Source organism: Pezoporus flaviventris, unplaced genomic scaffold (assembly GCF_033815535.1).
Source record: "Pezoporus flaviventris isolate CSIRO_AGI_PZ_B2104156 unplaced genomic scaffold, CSIRO_AGI_Pfla_v1 ptg000046l, whole genome shotgun sequence".
Classification (NCBI taxonomy): domain Eukaryota; kingdom Metazoa; phylum Chordata; class Aves; order Psittaciformes; family Psittacidae; genus Pezoporus; species Pezoporus flaviventris.
The window spans coordinates 2,383,357-2,402,340 of record NW_026892594.1 but is presented as its reverse complement, the minus strand read 5'-3'; the positions used below and the strand labels follow the sequence as shown (position 1 = coordinate 2,402,340).

General features: G+C 48.0%; 1 protein-coding gene across 4 annotated transcripts in view; it reads right to left on the bottom strand.

The window, feature by feature from the left end:
- The window catches only part of PLXNA4 (plexin A4), a 469,295-nt gene that overhangs the window by 423,683 nt on the left and 26,628 nt on the right, over positions 1 to 18,984 (bottom strand). For all 4 annotated transcript variants that reach the window (XM_061467958.1, XM_061467955.1, XM_061467957.1 and 1 more), the window contains exon 2: positions 16,675 to 17,938. In XM_061467958.1, the coding sequence (XP_061323942.1) occupies positions 16,675 to 17,853 (1,179 nt within the window). In that variant the 5' untranslated portion in view covers positions 17,854 to 17,938. The remainder of the gene's footprint in view (positions 1 to 16,674; positions 17,939 to 18,984) is intronic.

Here is an 18,984-nt window from a genome sequence, read left to right as displayed (position 1 = left end):
GCAGGGGTTGGAACTGGATGAGCTTTAAGGTCCCTTCCAAATGTGATCCAAGCACGCACTTTCTCTTACAGAACACAGTTTACATGAGATCTAGGACCATCATAGCCCACCCTCCCCTCTGAGGGTGGTGCATGAGGGCAGATAAGGCCATAATGATAGCTCACATGCTGCTACATGACTGCTGGAGAAGCAGTTGCCGGGTTGTGGGTTGCAATGTGCGCAACCATCCGCCAAGAATAGGAACAGGGCCAGCAAGCCACACACCACATGAAAACCATTTGCACTTAACATATAACATTTCCTCTGGGGATCATCTGCAAAGAGACGCCAGCAAGCAAAACCCTACGAATAAACATCACCCGGCTTCTGTGCAGCTGCAGATGCGACTTTGGAAGGGCAGAAACAGAGTCATCTTCTTCAGCGAAGAGAAACACATGAGGAAGTTTGGATTTATGATGGAAGGGTCAGGAGTTGCAAGCACAGGTTTATTTTCAATTCCAGACACTCCTAGCAGCAATATAAAGCAGCCACGTTAAACTCTCTGGAGCTTCTCTGCTTGGCAATTTTATGTTAGCAACTTTCCAGAATGAAAGTGGAGGTGAGGATGTGAATTCACTGTGCTTGCAGCAGCTGGGATATCAGGGCGGGGGGCAAAGGGAAGATCTAAGGAGGCAGGAATAGGATCAGCAGTTCTCACACCCTGAGCAGTCAAAATCTAACCCAGAAATTCGTGGCACGGTCTGTAGGTAATTCAGAAGGGAAAAGGGGGTCTTTCAGATGAGGTACTAGATTGGCGTCAGTCAGTTCAACATCCGACCTGCAAGAGAGGGAATATTCTTCACCACTCTTCTGCCCCAGGTACATAGGTTTATAAGGTGCCCTATATATCCAAAACACCTTCATGTGAGATGGTTGGCAGCTCTCTGGGCATAAATGCCCTCCTGAGTCCCACCAGCTGCCTTCCCATCTCGGGCTGATGTGCAGCGGGGGAAACCAGCTGGTGAGAGGCTCTGGTCTGCTCCTGCCACCCATCCCAGCATCAGCAACCAGAGGGTTCATCACAGCTGTGACACTGTAGCCAAGTGTCACGCTCACCATTGAGGTAGGAAGGATGTGCAGAAGAAAGGGCCTAATTTACAGGAGGATTCTGGCAGGTATTTGCCTTCACCAGGATTAAGCCTATCAAATAAATAATTAACACAGCCGAGCCCTCCTGGAGAGGATGGTTTTACAAGGCTGGTGCTGGCTCAGTCCCCGTGGGATGTGCTGAGCCCCCAGAAGCCCCCAAACTCAGCAGAAGGGTTAGAGTTCTGATTACAGCCCCTCCTAACCTGTCCTCATTCCATTCCCCAGCCGAAGGGAGCACTTCAGCGTTGTGCAAATGCCTGGAGCACCAGATATCAGGGGGCCAGTGCAAACATTGCTCATAATAAACTGCAATTGTCCGTTAAAGATCTGCTTTTGCTATTTGCCTCTGAAACAGCCCCTGGTAATCAAATACATCCTAATCCATATTTCTGGAAAAGTTTCGATTAAGGATTATCCATCCCTCGTCCCTCCTTGCTTTCACTCCAGCGAAATCTTCCTCCCCAATCAAAGCACGGGGGCCTTTTTCCACATATCTCAGCAGGCTCTAAAGCAATTCCACAGTCTCACTGGGGATAAAGGCTGTCCCAACAGCCAAGTCCTGCCTTTGATTTACTGCTAATACCTAACAGGCCTGTCTTCATACGACGGCAGGTACTTGGCTTCTCACTCTGGTTATCTCAGGCTTGGCTACGGCAGACAACGGAGGGAACATATACAATATAGCTGTCCATGCTTCCAGCAATAAGAAATCAACAGTAATATGCATCTGGGCCTTCACAAGGAGATATCCGAGGTCTTTTCCATCACCTGACTGTAAGATCTTTCCTTCTTGATTGCAAGGACTGAGGGTGAGAGTGAGCATGTATCCTACTCAATAGGGTATTCAGAAATCTAGAGAGATGAAAGCCTTAGAATAACCTGTCACCAGGAACTTCACAGTACCTGAAGAGGTACAGGGAAATTTAGGGTCTAGAAAACCTGCTGCAGGGGTGAACCATAAATCCCTACCCACTGGGGCTGCAAATGATGGAAACCATCTCCCTGCAAACCACAGGTCTCTAGCCTCCAACAGCAGCAGTATGGTACCCAAGGCTTGGGCTTCTCTTTGCCTGTGCATGTGCTCTTAGTGGTATCAGCATGGGCTTCAATGTTTGGTGAACTTCTGGTTCAATGGTGGTTTGCCCTACCCCTGGCATTAGTACATTGCCTTCCTCATGTTGGACTGACTCTGCCTCTGACTTCTTGCAGTATCTCTGCTTCTGGCCATGCTGCTTCTGAGTCAGAAGTTGGCTGTGTCTATCTATGAAGTCCTAGTGCATGATGGAGACAGCCTCTCCAAATTTCAACTCATGCCACGTCATTCACATCATTTGATGCCTCTTACTGCCCTCCCGATCACACACATTCCTGACAATGGGTCAGGAAAAGGCTGCTGGCTTCCCAATGAGCATCAGTGGCTGTAGACCTTTGTCATCTGCAAATCAAAACCACAGGGAAATTTTGTGGCCAAAAAGATGGGAACCCTGGGCCACCAACCAAAGATAGCTCAGATCACCAACCAACCCACTCTTCAGTGGTTAGCCTGCAGTTTAATTACATACAAAAATACCCAGTACTGTTTCCCCAGGGTGCTCTGTGATATAATGGGAGCTGGATAAAGAGCCAGCATTTGGAAATACATTATAATTGCACGCTGCTTTTCACTTGTGCAACCACAGCACTGGTTACCATGCAATTACATGTCACCATATACAAATGACAGTGCAGTTACAGTAACTTTACCAATTACAGGGAAATTGCACTCACTATGCTAAGAGGTTTTAATTCAAACATAATCCAGGAATGCAAGACCAGCGGGTAAAGTTATCCAAACTGACTAGAACTGGTACAGGTGTTTGGGGTTTAGGTCTGTAGTTTAAGCATCAGTTCAAGTATTAGTGTCAAGTTTCTAGCATCTTAATGCAGTACAAATTTTTTATGCCTGCACTTCTGTTCCTGCTACACTGTGAGTATAAGGCTTCCCAACAGTCTATACCGTGTACTTCCATGTTGTAAAATGGGCAATTTCCCAAAGAGGAGGCTGCCTTTCTTACAGGGATCAACGGGTTTCTTTAGTCTTCAGGCCTTTTGCTCAGCAGAAAGTCAGCAGAGAGTGGGTAAGGGAAAGTTCAGGCTGGAGATAAGGCAGAAGCTCTTCCCTGTGAGGGTGCTGAGGCGCTGGCACAGGGTGCCCAGAGAAGCTGTGGCTGCCCCATCCCAGGTTGAACACAGGGGCTTGGAGCAAGCTGCTCTAGTGGAAGGTGTCCCTGCCCGTGGCAGGGGTTGGAACTGGATGAGCTTTAAGGTCACTTCCAACCCAAATCACTCTGTGACAGGTCTCCTTTCTGAAGTCATTTCCACCCTCTCCCCAGCCATTCCTAGCATTCCAATCTGAAATCTCAGCATTAGCACACCTAGCCATGTAGTTGGGGTGAAAATCAGATCCCTGCGGTGTGCGGTCACTAAGGTTTATCCCCTTACTGGTGGCAACTGTACCTACAAGCAAGAAGGATAAATTGCACCCAAAGAGCAGCTGTAAAAGCAGTTGAGGTCTTCTGCAGTCCCATTAACTTCCCTTTGCTGCCTCAGAGGCCGGAAGACTGTATGGGTGAAACACTGAAGGATAATCAGAAGAATATGATCTCTGTGGTTCTCAGCTTGGTGCTTTCCATGAGCTTTAAAAAATTCACTTGAAATATATGATACACCCCCCCCCCCCCCCCCAAAAAAAAGGCATTATTGAGTGTAAAGGCTCTGCCTTTGAAACCGCCATGGTCTATTGGGTAAATAGGCATTTAGGGATTTTTCAGCAGTGAAGTATTGATCAAATAAGCTGCTAGAGCTCTTCTGTAAGAACGTATTCCAGCAGCAAAGCTGTGTTACACATCTAAAGCACTGACTTCCCCTGGTGCTGCTGTAGCTGAGATGGGGAGTAAGAGTCTCAGAGAGGTAAAATCATGGGGGAAAAGGGGTTTCTGTGTAGGCAGAAAGATGCCTTTGGGAGAAGAAGTACTTGTTGGCTGCTGCATTTTATCCTAAAGGATGCCGTGTTTCCATGATTGGACAAAGGTTGTCTGCATAACAAATTCCTGGAAACTTTCATCAACTGCAGTGATGAAAGGGGTGTATGAAGAGACTGGAGCTCTATTCACTATCAGCTGTGCCCCATAACCATGAGCGTCCTTGCAGTAACATGCGTTTCTCTCAGGCATATCTGCCCCACAGAGACTCTCAACAAAGAAACATTCCCTTTCCCAAGTTACAGACTCTCACACCCATCTTAAATTCAAACTTAAATTGGGGACGTTCACATTAGATCTGAGCCAGAAGCTCTTCCCTGTGAGCCTGCTGAGGCACTGGCACAGGGTGCCCAGAGAAGCTGTGGCTGCCCCATCCCTGGCAGTGTTCAAGGCCAGGTTGGACACAGGGGCTTGGAGCAAGCTGCTCTAGTGGAAGGGGTCCCTGCCCGTGGAAGGGGTTGGAACTGGATGATCTTACGGTCCTTTCCAACCCAAATCATTCTATGACACAACAGCCACACTGCAGGGCTCTCTTAAGGTCTCCACAACAATATCATTGCCACTGCTGCATGCAACATTGAAGGATGCAGGAGCCTTCTTTGCTGACCTGCCCTCCCTTTCACAGATAACACGCGTGGCCCATTATTTCCCAGCACTTGCTGGGAGCAGAATGGTTAAAGCAGCATTTCTGGAGCATTTCTGGCAGCTGCCAGACACCCCCTTATTCCTATTGCAGTGACGCACATCAGCACCTTGCCGCATAGAGTCCAGCTGCCTCCCCTACTCTGGCACCACCAGAGATTCTCCATTGAATCACAATTACTGTAATTATTATTTTGTTACACAGGCAAAATTATCATCTGGGCTGCAAAGTGCCACACAAGCCAACAGCACTATATAAATGAAACAACAACGCTGCTTTGCATGCAAGGAACACCTTCACCCGGACATCCCGGGGCCTCCTAAAAGCATTAATCAAGCTTCACCGTGGTCCTGTGAAGGTAAGTTAAGTGTTATAATGAATGACATGGATGTGCTGCTGCTCTTCAGCATGGGGAAATTGAGAGAGCTTGGCTGGGTATGAGAATCCCTGGCCTGGTCATTAAATAGCATTGTGCTGTGCATCTGTATCAGGGAGGACTGAATTGTGTCTGGTCCTATCACCTCATAGAAAATGAATTTAGAGACGCCCTGGTTATCAGTTTAAACAACAAACTAAAGCACTTGAGCCCTGAATAATAAAATCCCCCGCTTGCTGCCTCTATTTGTGCAGATCTTGGTACTTAAGGAATTCAGAGCACTTGTGTCAGACTAGTACAAATTCACTCAGGCCATTAAGCTCAGAACTCTCCTGCATCTGAAAGTGGGACTGTGCAAGTGGAAGGCTGCAGCCAGCCCTCAGAAGAAGGGACACCACAATTACAGCCCTGTGTTTCTTGGCTCAGGATCCCAAGCAATAGCCCCAACCCACTGATAAGTGCTGGGTCATTCTCTCATTAGCAGGAGTTTATTATTCCCTTCTGCATGCTCCCTCACTCTGCCTCTCCCACTCTTTCTGTTTGTCTAAATACAAGCCTGGCTAATATCGCTTGTTTACAGGATAAATCAGCTGAACAAATCCTGTTATATTTTGGATCACTGACAATGATGGGGTAATGACATTGAAACAGGATGTTGTTCCTATTGATCTAATGTCACCCACACGCACTATCAGCAATGCCAGCTCCAATACTGCAAGAAGGAAACAGAGGTCTCTCGGTCTTCTTGCGGTGCTACCATTCAGTGGCATCCCTCTCCTGAGTTTCAAGTACTTCTTAAAATATTATAAATATTATTAGAATCCATACCCTAAAGCAGAAAACATTTGGGATGCAATGTTTACTAGCTCCAAACTGAAGCAACTGGGTGCTGGTGGCACATGGAAGATGTTAAGTCCTATGTATCGTGTCATCTGCAGGAGAAAGATGCAATGAAGGTCTGCATTTCAGCAAGCCACATTCATCCACACATTCACATCGATCTGTGCAACAAAGCAGGGCTGAAGAGAAGGCTGGTTTGTAGGTACCTGTGTGCAGGATGCCCAAATCACCAGCTCCATCCTGAATTTGGACATATCCATCTAGCCAGGTCCATGCTGCCTCTGCTAACACTGCGTTCGGTCCCAAAGCTGTTATGCTACTCAAAGACTGCACCAGTGCTAATAAAATGCCTCTCAAGCAAAGTTCTAGCAAAATCATATCCCAGACTAGCACAGTCATGCAGATGCCAGGCTGGGAGTGTCTGGGGCAGAAATATAGTCAGATGAGATATGGACATATCTCTGGAGGTACAACAGCCTTTCTCATCTCCATCTTCACACCAGCCAGTCTTCACAACTGGTGCTTTCAACATCTGTATTATCCTACCTGGTATAATTGGGACCCATGTTTCCATGCAAATTGGATAAATAGAGAAACATGCTTGTTTGGGGAGAGGGAACAAACCTCATGTTGTGTGTGTGTTGTAATATAAAATAGAGATGCACATCAGACCATTCCCAGAGGCTAAACATCTTCACTGATTCCTCAAGTACTAAGACAGACCCTGCACTGTTTTTCACCCCAACTTGCATCAAGCAAGTGAGAAAGGGTCTGTGCAGGATTTGAGCCAGAAAGCAGTCCTGAATAAAACCCCCTCCTCAACAGAATGGTTATTGTACAAACTCCTGCCTCCAGTCCGGAGGTGCTTTAAATAGCATCAGGCCCATGAACGGAGCTGGAGTCACTTTGCTTCTGGCTCTTCCAGAATGGCTGGATTTTGCTTGCTGCCTTTAAAGAAACCAACTGTTGCACAAGCATTCCCATTGTCACACAGACAACCTCATGGCCAGGCACTACGAGGTCAGGTTTGCAAAGTAGCTGATCTCCTGGCATGGAAAAGAATGCGAGGAGATCATATGGAGCCCTCAAAAGAATGCAAGGCTGAGCCATGTGCAACCACAGGGCTTAACCACAGAAGAAAACAGCCTGGATTGTTGGCAGGGAAAGCAACAAAGACCAGTTTCCAGAAACAAAACTAATGTCCATGTGGCATGAAGCACAAACAGTGATGAAGAAGCTGGCACCTTGCTCACCCGCATCAGCAGCAAGCGGGGGACCACCAGCACCTGGGGCTGATGCTAAGAGATGCTGAGCAGCTCAGGCAGAACCAGTGTGGTCCAGAGATGGAACTGATGGTGGGGGAGGGAGCTGTGCCTGAAAAAAACTCAGACACAACAGCAACTCAGCAGCCTTGAGCCCTGCTCTGTCCTCAATGAGCATTTTGTTTGAGCAGGGTCATCCAGATATGAGGAGCCGGCAGAGAACAGCAACTGTGAGTGGGTTTGGCACCCGGCCACTTAAAGGAATAGGGTTTCCTCTTGCTTTATGCTTAGGAAGGAAATAAATGGGTTTAAGAAGGAGGTTGTTTCCAAAGAATGCTTTTTTCTTCCGCCTCCCCCTCCCTCCAGGACAAACAAGGTGGATTTTGGAAGGAGAAGTAACAGGGTGGGGGTATGATAAGAAGGAAATGAATTACCAGCAGCAGTATTTCTTCATGCACACTGATCTGGAAGTATCTTTTCAAGGACAGGCATTTAATACCGAGGAGCATACTTAACACCTCAAATGCAATCATCCTCTCCATGCTATTAGGCCCTGGTTTACAGCCCTTAAGTGCAGCTTAGGTTGTTGTAGGTGCTTTAAAATTTACAGTTTTCTCTCCTGCTGAGCCTCCAAGCCACTTTTTTCCCTGCCTGAAGAGCAGAGCACTTTACAGAGGCAGGAAAGTCTCTTTATCCCAGCTGGGTGAAAGCACATGGGAGAAAGGACCACCACGGAGGGACAAGTGAAGAGGAACCCATGTGGTGCCTGCAAATGAGGTCTCACCAGGTGAGCATCCCCATACCCACATGAACAGCAGTGGGGTTCTGGGGACGTCCAGAGGACTGAGATGCTGCCAGAAGCTATACCCAGGCTGAGCTATGGATGCTGGATGCACATATGGGTGATGGAGAAGTCCTTTTGTGCTCATCCAGTAGTGTTCAGCCATCAATGGAAAAGCAGAGGGTGTCCTTCCTGCAACTTCATTACACCCAACTGCCATGTGCCTAGCATGAACACTAGGCATGCTAATCAATGTATTAGTGCTAAGAAGGAAAGGGCCTTAAGATCATCCAGTTCTGACTCCCTGTCATGGGCAGTGACACCTCACACTCGACCACGTCACCCAAGGCTCTGTCCAACCTGGCCTTGAACACTGCCAGGGATGGGGCAGCCACAGCTTCTCTGGGCACCCTGTGCCAGCATCTCAGCACCCTCACAGGGAAGAGCTTCTGCCTTATCTCCAACCTGAACTTCCTGTTTCACTTTGAACCCATCACCCCTTAACCTATCGCTACAGTCCCTGATGAAAAGCCCCTCTCGAGCATCCCTGTATGAGGTGTGCGAAGGTGTATGGGGGACATTTGCAAATCACAGAGCTCAGCTGCAGAACCCCTAAGCCAGAGTCCTTGTCCATACTGGCTCCCCAGTTAAGCCCTCCACCCACCCCAGCTTCCAGTGTCAGCAAGAGGATGCTGTCACCTCTTATCAAAGTTGCTGGGCTCAGCAAGTCTGTCTGACAACACACTCTGCACGCATGCACACACACTCCCATCCAACACAAACTGATGTGACCAATTATACAAATAGAGATCTGGCAGTAACAAGCTTGTTTGCTCCGTCTCTGAGTCTCCAATGGGCATTCCCAGAGAGGCATTACTGCATTTCTGAAGCTACTGCCTTTGACAGACTACGCTGCGTCCTTTTGTGTTGTTTTGGCTCCTGCTCTTGTTTGCCTCTTCAGAGGAAGCAGAAGAAAGCATTGCTAAAAGGTGACCAAGGACTGACCTCAATTCTTCCTGAACCCTTTGGGTCAGAAATATCACTCTGCAGAATTTAAAGACATAGAATCAGGATCACAGAATGGTTTGGATTGGAAAGGACCTTAAAGCTCCTCCAGTTCCAACCCCTGCCATGGGCAGGGACACCTTCCACTAGAGCACCTTGCTCCAAGCCCCTGTGTCCAACCTGGCCTTGAACACTGCCAGGGATGGGGCAGCCACAGCTTCTCTGGGCACCCTGTGCCAGCCCCTCAGCACCCTCACAGGGAAGAGCTTCTGCCTTATCTCCAACCTGAACTTCCCCTGTTTCACTTTGAACCCATCACCCCTTGTCCTATCACTGCAGTCCCTGATGAAGAGCCCCTCTCCAGCATCCTTGTAGCCCCCTTCGGACACTGAAGGCTGCTCTGAGGTCTCCACTCAGCTTCTCTTCTCCAGGCTGAACAGCCCCTGCTGTAGCAAAGCCCACGTGTATCAAAAGGCTTGTACATGGTCTTTCCAGTAGAGATTAACAGATTGCCACAATTGTGCAAGCACAACTGACATTGACACCAGCAGAGATTTGCTTAGGATGGCCCTCATGGCAAGCAGTGACACTACGAGGTCTAACGAAACTGATAGCTCATTCCTGGGACTGAGTCATTCCCATGGGAAAGTAGCAGGCTCACATACCAGCCAGGAGAAATGGGCAGGGGCTGTGTGTGCAAAATGTCAAAGCAGTATCACATTGACCTACTTCCATGCTTTCCTTTTCCCAAGGGCTAAGCGAAAGTTAACACTCTCTTTCTACCCCAACCTTTCCCTTTTAAGGGAAGATAATGAGGGAAATGACAGAGATGACAATTCCTGCTTTTTAGTTTTTAAAGCGAGGGTTTTTTTTTCTTTAAAATGCCCCTTCTTTCTAACACCTCCAGCACGTGTCCCTCTTTCTAAACAACCTTGGTTTTCCGTCCCCTATGCTAGAGAGGAATACAATAGCAAGTATGATATTCATGGAATCATAGAACAGTTTGTGTTAGAAGCTCATCCAGTTCCAACCCTGCCACGGGCAGGGACCCCTTCCACTAGAGCAGCTTGCTCCAAGCCCCTGTGTCCAACCTGGCCTTGAACACTGCCAGGGATGGGGCAGCCACAGCTTCTCTGGGCACCCTGTGCCAGCGCCTCAGCATCCTCACAGGGAAGAGCTTCTGCCTTATATTGAATCTAAATCTTCCTTCTTCCAGTTTAAAGCCATTCCCCATTTCCTATCACTAGTTTCTCTCACAAAAATAGTCCTCTGCAGCTCTTCCTGCAACAGTTGGGAACACTGGGCGCAGTACAAAGATCCAGGACTCTGAGCTGCAATTGCACTGCAAGTTCTGTTTTACTGTGCCTTAGCCAGTCCTCCCGTAACACAGGGTGATGCTGCTTCCCATCCTCTTATCTCAGGAGTGCTCTGTCAGACTTGTGTCTTATTAACACCAGTGATACCAAATACAAGCCCTGGCAAGAAGAGAAAAGTCATGAAATGGGCTATTTATAGGAAAATCTTGGCTACCCCACCACCAACTGCCAGGAGTCAGACTGACTGTCTCCTACCCTACAAAAACCCTTTTACCACCTGAGTTAGAAACGGCCCTTCCTAACTGGGTGGAAGGAGCCCATGGATCAGCCCCAGTGACCAAGCATGGGATGGGGTGCTCGTGCTGCCAAAGCAGAATGTCTGTGCTCCCCGGTGGCATCCAGACATGCCTCACAGCCATCCATGGAAGGACTCATCAGCAATATATCCTCCACATTCAGCTAACCTGTGGCTTTGGTGCCCCATAACTCCATGGAACACCCCACCCCCCTGTCCTGAGTGACCACCATAACAGATGGAGCCCAAAGCCATGGACTAAAGAAACTCTGGACATTTATGGATGTTTTAAAGACATTTTATAGGGGTTGTCCATAAACTAAGGGAATGATATCTGTGCATTATATCAAAGGACGGGAAGGGTGGTGGGGGTTAATGAGGATGTATTGGGTAGTGTGGGATCTCAGCATGATGTAAATGGTATGGAGTGAGGGGTGGAGATTGTGCTAGTTTTGGCTGCAGTAGAGTTAATTTTCTCCACAGTAGCTGGCTGGGGCTGTGTTTTGGGTTTGTGTTGTAGTGTAGATAACACAGGGATGTTTTCTTACTGCTGAGCAGTGCTTGTACACTAGAGCAAGGCCTTCTCTGCTCTTCACCCCACCAGCAAGGAGGTTTGGGGTGCACAAGGAAGTGGGAGGGGACACAGCCAGGACAGCTGACCCAAAGGATATCCCACAACAATGGTGTCGTGCTCAGCATATTAAGTTGGGGGAAGAAGGAGGAAAAGGGGGCATTTGGAGTGATGGTTTTTGTCTTCCCAAGTCCCCATTGCGTGTGATGGAGCCCTGCTTCCCTGGCGATGACTGAACAGCTCCCTGCTGATGGGAAGTGGTGAATCAATTCCTTGGTGTGTTTTGCTTGTGCACAGCTTTTGCTTTCCCTATTAAACTGTCTGTACCTCAACCCACGAGTTTGCTCACTTTTACCTTCCAATTCTCTCCCTCATCCCACCAGCAAGAGACCGAGCAAGTGGCTACGTGAGGCTTGCTTGCCAGCTGGGGTTCAACCACAACAGATGGGCAGGGAGGATACAGGAGAGCAGGCTCCACTTGAGGAACAAGTGGATGCTTGTTCCTCAAGGAGAAGATGCAGGACTCTGTAGGCACCAGTATCTGCAAAGATGCTTTAGGGAGTTACTGACTTAGGTTTGCCTTGAAGCATCAGAAGCACAGGAAGCCTTTATAGCCAATTCTCTGTCAGACAATGACTCAGGTCCCAAACACCCACCTTGCCCGCCCTCTGTTAGCAAAGTGTTGGAGAAATATTGCCCAGCTCTTTACACAAGGCCTTTTGTTGGCTGGTCAGCTTCAAAACCACTGCTTTTCACCCCCAGGTGACAGCGCTGCCATGAAAAACAGGAAGAGACTGAATACAGTAATTTAAACAGTCAAACTCCATTTCCTGCCTAAAGAAAAAGAAAACACCAGCAAAAGGCAGAAGCCAGGTGATAGCTGGGGACAGCCACTTTGATTATCTTGGACAGATATTCAAGCTGTGTATCCAGGAAAAGCTATGTTGATGGAGGTGACACCTTTTCAGCTCAGAGACTGGCATCTGTTAAGCTGCAGAGCAGCAGGTGATGCTGCAAGGGACATCAGGCTGATGAGGACACCAGGATCTCCCAGAAACAGCAGCTCTAGGATGCAACCAGCTCCTAAGCTGACAGCCAGCATCGTGTCCCATCGACATGGAAGCTGAGAATGCTCTGTCCCTGGCAGTGTTCAAGGTCAGGTTGGATGGAGTCTTGGGTGACATGGTTTAGTGTGAGGTGTCCCTGTCCATGGCAGGGGGCTGGAACTGGATGATCTTAAGGTCCTTTCTAACCCAAACTATTTTATGATTCTGTGATTCTATGACACGTTTGGGGCTTCATTGCAAGGCAAAGCTCCAGCAAGGATTCCCATTCCTCTTGCATTTCCCCTAGCAGGCCATGATACCCTTATGCTGCTTTGGGGTCAGTTTCAATACCCTCCTCTTCTTCATCCATATTTGTATGTTCTACACAGCAGTTCACCTGCTTGCTCCTGCCTCCATTAGTGAGCATCCCAGTAATGTTGTTACCTCTGGACTTCAAAATGCACCTATTGTTAATCCTATTCCATAGTAATGCAAATCAACAGATTCCCCCAGTGATCAAGTCCTATACAAAATAGGCCATTTACATCTCCATCCTCCTCCCAAAGTACCACTTTAAGAAATCCAGCATGTCTCAACTGTTACAAAGTTAATTACAAAGTTTATGAAATATATTTAAAGCATGGCCTTCTTTATTTAACACGAATCATAGAATTTGGGTTGGAAGAGACCTTAAAGCTCATCCAGTTCCAACCCCTGCCACGGGCAGGGACACCTTCCACTAGAGCAGCTTGCTCCAAGCCCCTGTGTTCAACCTGGCCTTGAACACTGCCAGGGATGGGGCAGCCACAGCTCCTCTGGGCACCCTGTTCCAGTGTGCCTACTTTTCCCTCCAGGATAGCCCTTCCTCCTACCCACACCCTGTATATCCACACAGCCTCGGTTCCCCTCTTCCGTACACTGATGCTCCGCAATGCACCACAAAAGTGGTCACACTTTGGTGACACACAAAGCTCTTGCTAGATAGCCAGAGGGGATGAAGGTGCTCTCTGTAAGTAGGAATGGCTTCAGTATCAGGAGAGGAGATTTAGATTAGACGTGCAGGAAAGCTTCCTAAGCAGCCAAGACAGATCATGTAGGGAGAGAGATGAGCCTCCCCACATTGCCCCATTGCTTAGAGGTTAAGAAGAGGTGAGACCAACATCTGTCAGCAATGTTACAAGTAGGGCAAAAGGGTGAATCAGATGACCCCATAAGACTCCCTTTTTTTAATCCAGCCTCTTTTTTTTTTCTGATTATATGAATTTCTAAGCATTTGGGGGCAAGGGTGCTGTTTAAATATAAGCTATTATCCTGTATTTTCAGCAAGGAAAACCAGAGAGGTATTACCTGGAACTGTTGTTCATCACCTGAGTGAACAGTGCCAATTTGCAAATCAACTGCCTAGACATAAAAATCCATCATTTTTTTTCCTGATTTATGCTGAAGATTAATAGGAGGAAAGCTGCAACACAGGAACAGGGGAGGAATGAACATTGAGGATCCTCTATTCATCTCTGGACTTTTCTATTTCCCATTCTGGAAATTCTTCTATCACACTGCTAACATAGAACCATAGACTGGTTTGGGTTGGAAAGGACCTTAAGATCATCTAGTTCCACCGCCCTGCAGCATGCACGTGTGGTTGGCACAAGAGAAGAGCAGGCTCATTACAGCTGTGTCTCCATCCTTTACCTTCACATTGGGTTTGCAAACCAGGCTCCAGGACATTCAACCCTGCAGGACACCAGCAGACCCAATGCCTCCTGCTGCATGTTGACCATGAGACACTGTGTGTCCAGCCCACCTTGTTGCCAAGTCCTACCTGGCCTCAACTTCCCTATCTCCTGCTGACTGATCAGGGAAACTGCAGACTCTGCACTGTACTGCTCCAACATTCCCCCACATCCCTGTAATTATTTGTGTGCATATTGCAAGTGAAGAGATCTGTGCTGGTAGTGGTCCTCAAGAGACTTCTCTTGCCCTGAAGCAGTCTTGAATAAGCATTACGCCAAGGCAGGAACAGGAGCATCCTAACATATGGATCCCTCTGAGTCATCTATCACCCTATTAGAAAACTATTTGTTACCCAAAGCCAGACCTGCCCATGCAGCAAGATGCAAGGACAAGGCAGTGAGTCCAGCTCCATAATCCATTGTCCTACAATTAATGCCATAAAGAAAAGCTTGAATATGTCTTCTAATAGTGTTTCTGCAATGCTCAGTGATGGTTTCCCATATCTCATCTCTACCCATCTGCTCAATACCAGGCACATCATCTCTATCTGCTCACACGCAGGATTTCGGCTGCTGCAGGCAGGGCAGCAGAGCTGAAGTTCAGGTCCAGCCTCAATCACAAGCAGGTTAAGCCTCTATTTGCGCCAGCAGAGAAACATTTGACATCCACACAAAACCAGGGAAAGTCTCACTGATGGGTTTGTAATTGGTTTTAGAGCTGCCTCGAATACATGTGCTAAGAGGCAGAGCGGCAGTGCTGGTGGATAGCTGGCAAAGCAGGACATCAGCAAAAGGAGACGAGGCCCTCAGACCCATATCCAGGCTCCAAAATACTTCACCAACCATCAAATATTTTCCAAGCTTAGCAGCTGGACTGTGCAACCCTTACAGCAGCCAAGTCACTAATACCTCTTCCCTCGGGCAGCACAGCTGATCTCAGACAGGCCTTGCCAGCAGCTCTAAGCAGACTCATTTAAAGAGAGGATAGCCTACTTAGTTACACTGTTCAGACTCCCTGGTTTTTTCTCTTCAAGGATCTCCAGGCTCTTTTTCCAGCTGGGAAGCATTAGCATCTCTGATTCAGAGTGAAGAAATGCAGTCGCAAATATACTCTTAAGTGGTTTTCCCACTGTGTCAGCCTTATCCTCTCCCCAGCCTCTGTCCCTTCAAATTCAGTCTGATGTATCTGCCTTCTTGGGTGGGACTCACACCAAACGACACAAGAGAGCTGTTGACAGTTTTGCTCCTATCTAAAGCCACAGAAGTCAGGTTACTGGGAGGTTTCAAACCCCCTGATTTGGGAGGTCCGGTAATGCAAACGTTAGTATGGAGCACAAGCAGAACGGATACGCAAATGCATGGAGAGGCTTAACAGCCCAGGAAAGCAACTCCAATGGGAAGCTCCCAGCTTAAATCTAAAGGCAGCTTTTTGAATGTGCAGAGGCCTTAAGGCTAAACAAAACTCGAAGCCAGATTTAGGCGCAGGCTTTCTCCCTGTGCAAAACTCCATAGGGAGCTTTGCAGGTCTAAGCAGAAAAGTTCCCAACTAAAATGAAGGACTTGTCCCTCTGCATGTTTGGTGTGGGAGTATGGGAGCAGTGCAAGATCAAGCAGCGATGCTGAGAGCACTGGTGTAAAGGGGAATGAGGGCAGAGTAAGGCAGGATCAGCCTCCTTGCAGTTAGATTCCCATGCGTTCCTCTTGGTTTGCCCTTGTCCTGCAAAGGAGCCCCCAGCAAAGGAAGCTTGAGTACAAAGAGAAAGCCAGAGCAATCCCGTATCCTTGAGATTATGGGGCAGGAAAGCGCTCTGGTGTTTCTCCATATTCCCTTTGCTCAGGCTTGAACTTGCCTCTCCCTTGAAAGAGCTAATTAAGGGAGGAAATCAAAGCCCAGAGAAGGGGCTATTACAGCAGCCAGGGTGCAGTGCCGGCTGGAATGCCGAGCTCCGTGCATGGTATCGTTTCTGCAGTGACACTTTAGTGAACCAACAGACTAAACTAAGGCAATTCCTTCAGACCATTTGTAGGTCAGGTAGACCAGCCTCTTCCCCTACCCTGCCCTTAAATCTGGCAGCATTTAATCCTTGATCTGCAGCCAGGTCTTAATTTTTCAGTGCAGAGGCAACACAGAGCTGGCTGGGAACGGGAAGATGAGGGACTTTGATGGTTAATGACCAGTGCTTCCTAGCACTAGAATAAGGCCCTGGCTTCACAAAGCTCCCTGAATGATCCTGCTCCAACTTCAACCCAGGGAAGGAAACTTACACCCATAGACACAGAAACCAGTGCAAACCATTGACATTATCGAGGTCCTGTTTTGGTTTAGGTTTGAGCCAAGGCTGCACAAGGAAATGTAATTTCACCCCTAAAGAATTGTACAGCAAAGTAACCACAATAGGCAAATTCCAGCAAAATATTTCAAGACCCCTTGGCTTAGCTCATCAGCAATCATAGCATGCCTGGGCAGGTCAGAAAGTGATACCCTTCTCAGCTCATCCATGAGCAAACTGAGGCATGAATGGGTTAAAATAGGTGATGTGAGGCAGAGCCAGCACTGGGATGAGGCAGTTTGAGCTCCTAGTCCCTGCTCTAATTGTTAAGCCATGCTCTGTGAGCACAGGAGGAGGCTAAGATTGGGTGCTTTGGGGTTTCACTTACCGCACTGCTACAGGGAATGTCCTTGACTTTGAGCCAGGCCAGATCTAACGTCCCCTCTCCCCTGTAGCAGGACTGCAGTCTGTCCTTGATGCGGTCATTGATCTTCTTCAGGACAAAGATGCAAAGAGCAGACTCATCCAAGGACTTCATCTTCCTTTTCTGCCCCTTGGAGAAGACTGTGAAGAGGATATCATCCTCAGGACCAACACCCAAAGACCTTGCTAAGATAGCTCCAGCCTTAGACAAGTAGGCTGCTTGGAGCAACCGGTACTCCACTCCGTTCTTCTCGCAGCCAATGGGCACCTCAACATAGGAGTTAAAAGCTGTGTCCTCCTTACAAAGCCGAACCAGCTTGGAGGTATAAACCTGCTCCTTCGTGGTGGAGCCCGGTGGTGAGATCATCTCAGGCTGTAGAGTTAGGAAATAGACAAAGTTACCGCTGCTAAAGCCATAGATGTAATAGATATCAAAGTCAGGGATGATGGTGAAGGTGTCTGAGGGGATTTTGATCATAGAGGCCACAAACTCATCATGAAAGACATATGCAAACATCCCATCTGCCTCGGAGTTCTTGGTGAGCTTCCTGCTGGAAATAGTGGGGAAATACTCAGGTTTGCCATCCACGGCAGTGGCGATGAACAACTTGTCATCCATGTTGCTGTAAGAAACAATGACTCCAAAAACAGAGCCACTCTCATTCACCCCAGAGAGGTAATGCTCCTTCTTGTGGAAGGGCTCTCCCAGCTTGAAGAGGTCATCCAGCCTCAAAAGCTTGCAGATGCCCTGGTAAAGACTCCCACAGGCTATCAATCGATTCTCCTTGTAGTCTATGAGGAGCATTTTGTTGATGTTGTTTGTGGGTGTCAAGGGTTCGTTGCAAGTTTGGACTATCCTGGGGGGATAACACTTGGGATTATCTTCATCAGGACCAGTTTGGTGGGTCACCAAGACCTTCAGGTCACTGGAGAGCTTGTAGATCCTGTTGACAGCTCCCAAGTAAATGTGCCCAGTTCTTTCGTCAACCACCAAATGGTTGAAGTTCCCCTCTGCTTGGTCTCCAGTAAAGGTGATGAAGGGCCTCTTTGGATGGAGTGGTTGCTGCCTACCAAGAGGCGACACTGTGGTGGATAGCAGGAGGTGAGAAACCAGGCAAGTCCATTTCCACATGGCCGGTGACATGATTACAAATGTTTGTATTCCCAAGGGAAGGAGGATTAAAAGCTGTACAAGTCTTCAAAACACCAATTCCCTGGCAGATTTTGTCCTACAAGCAAAGACAAAAGAAAACAGAAGTACATTACTATGGAGTATTCCTTCCTCCTCCCTCCTTCACAACCATGCCATCATCAGAGCCTATTTAATTGCTAATCCTCCCTTTCTGGTCTCTGAGCTCTCTACTTAAAACCAGCACAAAGGGAGCCCTCCTGAAAGAAAAGATGCTGGTGGAAAGAGCAGAAATCACACAGCAGAGTAATAAATTGGCACCTTCTTACTCTCCATTACACACACACCCCCGTGCTCCATGGTGCAGCCCAAAAAGTCACTGGAAGCCAGAGCAGTGCAAAAGGCATCAAGTACTATTGCTGTTTGCACTGCCAACTGCGTATTTGTTATCGAGGAAGACAGGGCTGGACAAGGATTATTATCCTGCTCTGTTGGAGGAGGGACTGAAGCCTACAGAAGGTCAGGGACCTGCCTACAGTGACAGGTCTAGATGGATGCTGAGCTCTTTTGTCACCCTTGAAGTCTGCCAGGAAGAAGCCAGCTCTGGTCTGACATTACCATCCTTTCTATTCGGGAGACCTCAGTCCAGAATGGGCCTGTTTGATCAGGCTCTCTGTGGCTTCCAGATCAAAGCTGCCTCATGCTAGTCCAGTCTGGAGCACAGACATAGGGGCTGTAGTGTGCCAGCCTTTGCAGCAATGTCTACAAAGGGCACGCAGCCAAGCATGGAGCAAACCGAGCATCAGGTCTCCACCCTCCCCTGGGTTCTCATCACCAGACTGCTCTCCACCCACAGCTCAGGCAAGGAAACAGCGTCTAAAAGAGAGAACCAGTTCCCCCTGAGCATAGCAGATGAATGAGGAGAAAGGGGCTGCCTAACTATTAGCAGTAATAAAGTCTAAAGGACCATGAACTGGAAAGATCAATGACTCAGGGACCAACTTTCCAAAGAGAAGGTGGTGGGAGCAGTATGGGATACAAACATCTTCCATAATCACCAAGCACCATCCTTGCGCCATGGCAATGCATCTCCTTACTCAATACATCCATCTGCTCCCTATTCCTTCACTTTTTCATGTCTGCTTC